Genomic DNA, 10,883 nt, shown 5'->3' on the forward strand with positions numbered 1-10,883 from the left:
CAAGCCCCGTGTCAAGTTCCATGCTCAGCAGGGAATCTGCTTGGGATTCTCTCTCTCTCCCTCTCCCTGGACCCCTCCCCTGCTTGCCCGTATGTTCACTCTCTTTCTCTCTCTCTCAGATAAAAAAATCTTGGGGCACCTGGGTGGCTCAGTCAGTTGGGTGTCTGCCTTCGGCTCAGGTCATGATCTCAGGGTCCTGGGATCAAGCCCCACATCGGGCTCCCTGCTCAGCAGGGAGTCTGCCTCTCCCTCCCCTTCTGTTCCTCCCCTCTGTTTGTGTCCTCTCTCTCTCTCAAATAAATAAATAAAATCTTTTAAATAAATAAATAAAATAAAATAAATCTTTAAAAACAAGAGCACACAAGTAAAATACTTATTGAATTTACTGATAAAGTTAGACTATTCTTTGGGTTGGGGGTATAACTTGTGAAGTAAATTTGCTTTTGGTGCTCTTGGATTTTGGTTTTTTTGGGGGGGGATTTTTTTTTATTTTGTCTTTTAATGTACAGTGAAACAAGGGGGAACATTACCCATTATGAGGTTTTCAATGAGCCTCATGTGAAAAAACAGGTAAAAGAGTCTGAAGCACAAGATATTACACAAGAAAGCAATACTGAGGTCTTAGAGTTTGGATATTTTCTTTTGCTTTAATTTTTTGCCTATAAAAAATAATACAAGTCCACAAAAAGGATTATTTATGAAAAATAAAACTTCATGGCCTGCTTCAGCTACCATTGTAAGAGCACCTTTTCAGATACAAGTTCTTTTCCAGAAAACTCTTGAAAATTCTGAGAGGCTTTGTAATGTTGAATGTTTTCAAGGTTCAAAGCATGAGCCAGACAATAATGGTTCCAGACCTAAAAATGCTTCAAATATCTAAGGTTTTCTTATTCAAAATATCTGTCTTGAACCCAACCTATGGTCCTGAAAGCAGTGAACTTTTATTTTATTGTAGACTCCTCCTTACAGACTAACTCTACATGGGAGGCAATTCTGATCAAGGTTAAGTAATCATTGTTTACCAGATATTCCCTCAACATGCAAAGAACCAGGAAGCAGAGCCAAAGAGCCCAAGAAACAAAACCACAGTCAACATTTATTCTTGATTTTTGTCACTACTTTTTCCATGTATTCTTATTTTCTTTCACTGTTAAATATACAGCAACCAAAACTTTATTAACATACACATAAGTAAAACATGTGCAGAACATAAGCATGATAGGTAGTAAGTAAATCTGGTCAGTGGTTGGTTTCTGCACCAAAATTTATGGAAGTGGGCCTGTGTGTCCTGTGGTAGACTTGTGCCATATCCAAGTGGAAGAATCTCAAACGAAGAGCAATATGAGCCACAGTGAGTTAAAGAAGGCTAATAACACAAAATAGTTTCTGTTCACACCAAGGGACAAGGCTTCCATTTTATTTTTTTCTTGAGACTTAACTTTGTTCTTTTCTCCAACGAATGTTTTAAAATTAGTGCAATACCAACTGAGACATGAGGAAGGAGACACAGGATGGAATTAGAGAAAGTATAAATGGAATCCAGGAAGTTCTGTGGTGGATGACTGATAAATCTTGATAAGGAGAAAATGAACAGAATATTTCATCAGTCCGTCTTTCCCTAAAGGGAAAAAACACATACATTTTTTGTTTTGGATAAATAGCTAAAGCTTTTGCAGAGGGGAAAGTGTCATGGGAGAATGGGAAATGTCTCTAATGTCTATAGCACACAAAATATCAAAGAGTAATAAAATATTAAAGGGCAAGAGGGTATATCTGTAAAAAATTATAGTGCACATGCTGGATAAAAAAGCAAAATTATGGGATTAAGTGGCTGTGTTACTGAAATAGCACTCAGTACATAAACTCAAGCATTCCTTTTCAAATTCAGTTTTTCAGAGGTTGGGCTTCAGATGCCTGAGCACTTTGGACATTATCTTTGCCTTCATTCTTCTTTATTCGGATAAACACAACTGCTAAAATTATACCTAAAAGAGAAAATGCAGGGTCAAAGAGATAGAATCTTAAAATGTACTATCACATTCGTTTATAAAGTAGTACTGTGGTAGGAAAAAATGACTCATGTGACTTCATTTCTTTCTGTGGTTCAACAAAGTTTTGTTGTCCTGGTGAATAAGGGATTCTAGGCATTGGCTTTCTTGGATTCGTAAACTTATCATTTATCTTGTTGTCAGTAAGTATGTATCAACTCCCAAATCATATCTAAGCTGGTGGATATCACTGGGTCTTTACCAAGGAATATAGGATCTAACGTATGCTGAAGACGAAGTGTATAAGCATCTGATAGAGTTCCTGATCTTTGGACATATTCAATAAATGTCTATTCCAGTCCTTCCTCTTCTTTAGAGGAAATAGTCCAATCAGAACAACCAGAAAGCTGTTCTCTGACCTGTTCACCTACCTAAAACTCAGGTGTGTCCACACCAGATACCACATTTTCTTTGGTGCCTTCCTCATGGCTCCAGCTCTAGTAGACTCCCTAACCTTTCTGGTTTCTCTTATCTCTGAACTCCTACAAAATTACACTGTGCATTTTAGCACTAATTGTGTACTATAAACCAGATACCAATATGGAAAAGGGGAGTTGTTTGAAGGAAATTAACCTGGCAGTAAATTTACAGGAGGAATCATGGCAGAAAAGACTGGGTGCTCAGAGACTGATTAAGAATCTTGCACTAAGGGGCGCCTGAGTGGCTCAGTCAGTTAAGCGTCTGTCTTTGGCTCAGGTCATGATCTCCAGGTCTTGGGATCAAGCCCCACTTAGCAGGGAGTCTGCTTCTGCCCCTCCCCCTGTTTGTGCTCTCTCTCTCTGTCTCTCTCTTTCTCTCTCTCAAATGAACAAATAAAATCTTTTAAAAAATAAAAAAAAAAGAATCTTGCACTTATCCCAACCCTATTTTGAAAAAAGTAAGGATATGAAACTGTAAGATCCTATTACTTCTATCTTTAGATATCCCTAAACTCAATCAATCTTTAATGTGTGGCAAAAATTATGGGATTAAATTGTCATGGGAGAAAACTATTTGGTGCACAAGCTCAAAAATCCTTTTAAGATGGGAGGGCAGACAGAGTAAGAAAAGGCCTAGAAGGCAGAAGGGAGCTTAGTAAGTGAGTGAAAACTCAAAAGGCCAGCTCAATTAGTATGAAAGGTGTGTACCAGCCTGTGGTCAGGGATAAAAGATGATCCCCATGCACATGTCAGGATGGACTGTGGCTACGTCACAAAGGTCCTTCCCTGTCATGACAATGAGAAACTTGAATGGAATGGTATAAGGAAATGAGATCCCTTTTAGACCTGTGAATCAGAGTCCAATGTGACAGATTGGGTCGTGGCCGAAAAGACCAGATGCCAAGAGAACAATGAAGAATTCTTAGAAGAATCCCAGCCCTCCTTTTAAAAGAGAAAAGATGTGAAATGGTGTAAACCCCTTCAGTCAAGTGGATCTGACTTGATGAAGGATCTATCTTTAATATTTAACTTACGGTGAGGAAAACAGTTGAAAGAGGACGATTACCACAGTAAGCACTGAGCTTTTCACAAAAAAGAAGATGGCTAGAAATGGGGACTCTGCTGTCTAGCTTGGCCAGGGGCCAAGGCAGAGTGAGGCCTGTGATAAGCTAGAATTGTTCTGGGGTAATAAAGAATCAGAGTCTACAGTCATGAAAATATGCAACATTTCAAGTATGTGAGCATCTCCCCTGGAAAGCTGATTCTACCTCTTCCAACAACGGTAGACTAGACTGTGAGCTCTGTGAATGTAGGACCTGCTATGTCTTGCCCATCACTGTATCCCCCACATCGAGCACAGGGCCTGGCACATAGCAGGGGCACATCCCCTGCATTTCTTTCTCCTTCATCACAAAACCTCAGTAACGAGGCCCAAAATATAACAATTTATGCTTTAAAGCCTCTTGTGTTATATTTCCCAAACTAACCAACAAGGCAATGATAAGTAAAGGGTTGTACGAAGGCAGCAGTCCTCAACTGGGAAAGTCTCATAGTTTGCTAGTGATCTGTGTTCCTGGCTATTTCATAGATTGCCAGTGAGCAGCTATCAGACCAGCCCTGAAGAGAGACCCTGAGGTAAGGGTTTCAAAGGCCCAGAGCAGGAATCCTTGAATCTGAGAAATTATACTCACCAATAACCAAAAAGGTGGTCAGGAGTATACCAACTGCCATGCCCACGGTGGGCATTCCAGACTGGTGACCTGCTGGCCGGAAACAGCTTCCTTCCACACACTTGCAGAAAGTAACTGAAAAGCAGAGCAGTATTCAGTAAAATACATTTTCAAGTAAACAGTTGCAGAATTCCTTATCAAAGACAAAAATTCTCTCAAACTACCCATGGTGACAGACATTATCCCAAGTTGCCTGTGGGATAATACCTACCTGGTAAAGAGACTGTTCCTATCAAGGGTGGCCGACCACCATCATTGATGTGGATTGGAATGTTGTAAACTCTCTCCTCAAAGTTCGTGTGCCTGGTGGAAAGTTTGGCATGAGTTCCTGTCAGAATAGGGAAAAAAAATGAATGACATGAAAACACAACCTCAGAACTATGTATCAATGGGAATAAAGCTCATCTTTGCAGTACATACTAAGGTTGACCAGGAAAAGATTCGATGTAAGTATGAGTTAAACTACCCAAAGTATTACCACTCTACGTGTACTTTTCAGAATGTCAAACAGGATGCCAAAGCATCCTGTGATTTCTCGATCATGACTTCTCTGTAGAATGAATACTACTGAATATAGCTGGTTATCATTATTCCCTATCGCTATGTTTTTTTATAAAGTTAAACTGAATTAAACACTGAATTAGAAAAAATATTTGAAGAAGTAATTGCCAACTGTTTTTCCAAATTTGATGACAACTTTAAATCCTCAGATCCAAGAAGATTAGTAAATCCACAGAAAAAGAAAAACAAACAAAACTACACTAAGGCATGTAATAATCAAATTGCTTAAAACTAGTGGAAAAGAAAATCTTAAAAGCATCTGAAGAAAAAAACATTACATTTAAGGGAACAAAAAAGAACAATGCAATCCAAAACACAGTAAAAAAATATCTTTAAAGTACTGAGAGACAAAAGTCCCAATAAATTTAAAAGTATTCCAGTCAAATGTTCTCTGGTCACTATGAAATTAAGTTAGAAATCAATAATCAGAAAGATGTCGGAAATCCCCATATATTTGAAAACTATATAACACACTTCTAAATAACCCATGAGTCACAGAAGAAATGTAAAAGGAAATTAGAAAGTATTTTGAACTGAATGAAGATGAAAACACAATATATCAAACTTTGTGGAACACAGCTAACATGACACTAAGAGATAAATTTATTGCACCAAATGCCCATGTTAACAAAGCAAAAATTTCTAAATTAATTGCCGCAGCTTCCACTTAATAAAAATGGAACAAGAACAACAAATTAAATACAACATAAGAAGAATGAAGGAAATAATAAAGATCTGAGCACTGAAATACAAAACAAAAAATAGAGAAAAACCTATGAAATCAAAAGCTGGTTCTTTGAGAATATCAATAAAATTAATAACCTCTAGCCAGATTGATTTGGAAAAAAGAGACAATTTTCCAATATCAGAATGAGGTGATGATATCACTACATATTCTGTAGATATTAAAATAATAATAAAATAATATGGCAAATAACTTTGTGCCAATAAATTAGACAAATCAAATGAAATAGATAAATTATTTAAAAGATACAAACTAACAAGTTCAACCAACAAGAGATCTATAACTTAAATAGCCCTGTATCTATTAAAGAAATTGAATTTTTTTTTTTAAGATTTTATTTATTTATTTGACAGAGATAGCGAGAGAGGGAATACAAGCAGGGGGAGTGGGAGAGGGAGAGCAGGCTCCCGGCCGAGCAGGGAGCCCGATGCAGTGCTCGATCCCAGGACCCTGGGATCATGACCCGAGCCAAAGGCAGACACTTAACAACTGAGCCACTGAGGCACCCCGAAATTGAGTTTTTAATTAAAACTTCCTATAAAGACAGCTCTGGGTCCAGATGGCTTTACTGGTGAATTCTACAAAACTTTAAGAGAGAAATAAAAAACAATTTTACATAAACTCTTTCAGATAATTGAAGAAGTAGAATACTTCCTAACTCATTCTATGAGACCAGCATTACTCTGATACCAAAACCAGACAAAGACATTACAAGGAAAGAAAAATATAGACCAATATTCCTCAAGAATACAGATAGAGAAATCCTTAAAATTTTAGCAAATCAAATCTAACAATATATAAAAATGCTCATATTTCACCACCAACTAGGCATTATACCAAGAAGGGACTGGTTTAAGATCCAAAAGTTGATTGATATAATTCACCAATCAACAGACCAAAAAAAAAAAAAAAAAAATCAACAATACAATCATCTCAATAGATGCAAAAGAGGTATATGAAAATTTTAGCATCCATTCCCAGTTTAAAAAAAGAAAGAAAGAAAACCCTCTCTGCAAGTTAGCAATAGGAGATAAATTCTTCAATCTGATAAAGGGCATGGACAAAAAAGCTACAGCAAACTTCATACTTAATGGTCAAAGACTGAATGCTTTCTCCCCATATCGGGTACAAGCCAGGTTATTTCTACTCTCACTACTTTCATTCAACATTCTACTGATAGTTTTAGCCAGTAATAAAAAGCAAGATAAAGAAATAAAAGGCATCCAGTTTGGAAAGGAAATTAAAATGTTACTATTCGCAGACAACAGGATTGCCCACATAGAAAATCTATGGAGTTGTAAAAAAAGGAAAAGAGAGAGCGCAGCAAAGTGAGGTCAGCAGTGTCATAGGATATAAGATCAAAACACAAAAATAATTATTATATTCCCATATCCTGGAATTACTTAAAAATTAAAATTTTAAATGCCATTTAAGATAGCATCAAAAATATGAGATGCTTAGGGGAAATTTTGCAAGAACTATACACTGAAAATTAAAACACTTTGCTCAGAGAAATTAAGGAAGACCTAAATAAATGGAGATATATAGCATGTCCATGGGTTAGAAGATTCAGTTTTGTTAAGATGTCAATTCTCCCCCAAATTCAGCTATAGATTCACATGATCCCAAATCACAATCTCCAGACTTTTTTGATAGAAATGGACAGCAAAATTCTAAAATTTATATGGAATGCAAAAGACCTAGAATAGATGAAAAAATCTTGAAAAAGAACACAGTTGGAAAAATTATACTGTCTGATTTAAAGTTTTGTTATAGTGTAACAGTCATCAAAACAGTGTAATATTGGTATAAAGGTAGGCAAAGAGATGAGTGAAACAGAAAAGTCCAGAAATGGATCCATATACATGTGGTCACTTGATCTTTGACAAAGCGGCCAAGACAATTCAATGTGAAAAGGGTATTTTCAATAAATAATGTCAGAACAATTAAATAGTCCTATTAAATACAATGAAACTTGACCTTAACTACATACCACATACAAAAATTAACTTGAAGGGCACCAGGGTGGCTCAGTCAGTTAAACATCCGACTCTTGATTTCGGCTTAGGTCATGATCTTAGGGTCATGAGATCCAGCCCCATGGTGGGCTCCATGCTCAGTGAGGAGTCTGCTTGAGATTCTCTCTCTCTCTCCCTCTGCCCCTCCCCCCCGAGTTTTCTCTCTCTCTAAAAATAATAAATAAATAAATTTTTTAAAAAAAAATTAACTTGAAACAGACCATGGTGCTAAATGTAAAAGCCGACACTATCAAACCTTTAGGGGGAAAAAATTAGAAAACTTTAGTAACCTTGGGTTTGGCAAAAATTTCTTAAATATTACACCAAAAAAGTCACAAATCACATAAAATTTAAAAATCAATAAATCAGATACCATAAAAAATTTTAAATTTGTTCTTCAAAAGGTGCTGTTACAAAATGAAAACACAAGCCATGTCCTGTGAGGAAGTATCTATTAACATATTATCTGACAGGGACGCCTGGGTGGCTCAGTCCTTAAGCATCTGCCTTCGGCTCAGGTCATGATCCTTGGGTCCTGGAATCGAGTCCCACATCAGGCTCCCTGTTCAGCCAGGAGCCTGCTTCTCCCTCTCCCACTCTCCCCCTCCCCCTCACTCTCTCTCTGAAATAAAATAAATAAAATCTTAAAAAAAAAACAAAAACATATTATCTGACAAAGAATTTGTACCTTGGCTATAGAAAGAATGCTAGGAGTCAACCATGGAAACCAAACAGCCAAATTTTTCAAATGGGCACAAAATTTGACCAGACGCTTCACCAGTGAAGATACATGGGTGGCAAATAAGCACATGGAAAGATGCTCAACACCATTAGTCTTTAGGGAAACATAAATTAAAACCAAAATGAAATGCTACTGCACTCTCACTAGAATGCCTAAAATCAAAAAGACTATGCATAGCAAGTGTTGGGGAGAACATTGAGCAACTAGACTTCTCATGCGCCCATAGGAATGGAAAATGTTACAAACTGGAAAACAATTTGCCATTTTCTTAAAAATTTAACCATGCAGCTACCATATGGCCCAACCATTCTACTGCTAGGGATTCAACCAAGAAAAATGAAAGCGTATGCTCTTACAAAATTCTTGTTCACAAATGCTTATAGCAGCTTTACTTGATGCTAGGTGAAAATAGCCAACAAAAAAGAATACATACTGTATTACTGTATCTAGATAAAATTCTTGAAAATGCAAACTAATCTATAGTGACAGAAAGCAGATCAGTGGTTACCTGAGGATAGGGGGTGGAGGATGGGCAGGGTGGGGTGGAAAATGGGATTTGCAACTGGAGCATGAAAAATCTTGGGGGGTGGTGTAAGTGTTCTTGTCCTTATTGTGCTGATGGCTTCAATGATATCTACATTTATCAATTTTTATGAAATTGTACACTTTAAATATGTGCTGCTTATTGGATGACAATTGTTATTTCAGTGAAGCTGTTTTTAAGAACCGTTATGAAATCTGTTTCTCAGCTGCCATTGGAAATTTTGCAAATGCTGTTCAAATTGTTCAATTATCCAATTGTCCAATGTACACTAAGGGGGATGCTGTGTGTTAATCTTTCCTCCCTCCAAAGCCCAGGGCTTTCTTCCCTCTGAAGAGCTCCTCTCTACAAGTTTTCTTTCAGAGCATGTACCTGCAGCATGGAAGAAAGGCAAATAAAAACTAATTTTAATCATTGATCAGTGTTTGTTTGATGTACTTTTGACAACTTACCATTGATTTTGGAAACTTGCCAGTCCTTTTGTAAGATTTCACTGCCAAGAGAAAATTCAAACTGTGGACCCCGAAATGACTGCTGGTCATCATCAGTGGCCTCGAAAATGACACTTCCAGTTGTTTGGAGGGGATGGCACAGAAACAAGCCTGAGTCGTCCTTCGCTAGCCGAGGGGGGTTGTCGTTCACATCCCAGAGGGTCAGGTGGAAACTGGCTATGGAGCTCAGGGAGGAGCCACCTAAGGCAGTGAGCGATTGAAACATGGTATCAGCTCTCTCATTTTCCTCTTAATGGGAAAAAGATACTTCTTTTTCTTAAAAAAAAAAAAAATACACACACACACACAGTTCAAGCAGTTGGGTATACTGAGGTAGTAGGAAGATAGCAAGATTTTAGAATCAGACCTGGTTTCATTTCCTGGTTAAAAAGTCTCAGTGATAATAATAATAACTAAGATTTATGTGCTAATATTTTTTTATTTAAATTTAAGTTAGTTAACAGATAGTGTAGTATTGGTTTCAGGAGTAGAATTTAGTGATTCATCAGTTACATACAACACCCAGTGCTCATCCCAACTAGTGCTCTCTTTAACGCCCATTTAGCCCATCCCCCCCCACCTCCCTTCCAGCAACACTCAGTTTGTTTCCTATAGTTAAGAGTCGTTTATGGTTTGCCTCCCTCTCTGTTTTAATTTACTTTGTTTTTCCTTCCCTTCCCCTATGTTCATCTGTTTTGTTTCCTAAATTCCACATATGAGGAAAATCATGATATATGCCTTTGACTAACTTATTTCGCTTAGCATAATACCCTCTAGTTTCATCCATGTCATTGCAAATGGCAAGAATTCGTTCTTTTTGATGGCTGAGTGATATTCCGTTGTATATATCTATACCACATCTTCTTTATCGATTCGTCTGTCGATGGACATCTGGGCTCTTTCCATAATTTGGCTATTGTAGACATTGCTGCTATAAACATTAGGGTGCAGGTGCCCCTTTGAATCAGTACTTGTATATCCTTTGGATAAATACCTAGTAGTGCAATTGCCGGGTCATAGGGAAGTTCTATTTCTAACTTTTTGAGGACCCTCCATACTGTTTTCTAGAGTGGCTGCACCAGTTTGCATCCCCACCAACAGTGCAAAAACGCTCCCCTTTCTCAGCATCCTCACCAATACCTGTTGTTTTCTGAGTTGTTCATTTTAGCCATTCTGACAGGTGTGAGGTGGTATTGCATCGTGGTTTTGATTTGTATTTCCCTGATGCCGAGTGATGTTGAGCGTCTTTTCATGTGTCTGTTAGTCATTTGTGTGTCTTCTTTGGAAGAATGTCTATTCATGTCTTCTGCCCATTTCTTAACTGGATTATTTATTTTTTGGGTGCATGTGTCCCTTTGAATCAGCACTTGTGTATCCTTTGGATAAATACCTAGTAGTGCAATTGCAATTGATTTTGATGAGTTCTTTATAGATTCTGGATACTAGCCCTTTATCCAATATGTCATTTACGAATATCTCCACCCACTCTGTAGGTTGCCTTTTAGTTTTGTTGATTGTTTCCTTCAATGCGCAGAAGCTTTTTATCTTGATGAAGTCCCAATAGTTCATTTTTGCCCTTGCTTCCCTT

The 10,883-nt window shown here is 37.5% G+C and overlaps 1 protein-coding gene across 1 annotated transcript in view; it reads right to left on the minus strand.

The window, feature by feature from the left end:
* Window positions 1-1,765: 1,765 nt before the first annotated feature.
* The window catches only part of CDH17 (cadherin 17), a 53,075-nt gene continuing 43,957 nt past the window's right edge, over window positions 1,766-10,883 (minus strand). The window contains exons 14-17 of the mRNA XM_032421997.1: window positions 9,257-9,496; window positions 4,409-4,525; window positions 4,159-4,272; window positions 1,766-1,985 (exon numbers count right to left, since the gene is read on the minus strand). Of these exons, the coding sequence (XP_032277888.1) occupies window positions 1,885-1,985; window positions 4,159-4,272; window positions 4,409-4,525; window positions 9,257-9,496 (572 nt within the window). The 3' untranslated portion in view covers window positions 1,766-1,884. The remainder of the gene's footprint in view (window positions 1,986-4,158; window positions 4,273-4,408; window positions 4,526-9,256; window positions 9,497-10,883) is intronic.

This window comes from Phoca vitulina, unplaced genomic scaffold, assembly GCF_004348235.1.
Source record: "Phoca vitulina isolate PV1807 unplaced genomic scaffold, GSC_HSeal_1.0 scaffold25, whole genome shotgun sequence".
Taxonomy (NCBI): domain Eukaryota; kingdom Metazoa; phylum Chordata; class Mammalia; order Carnivora; family Phocidae; genus Phoca; species Phoca vitulina.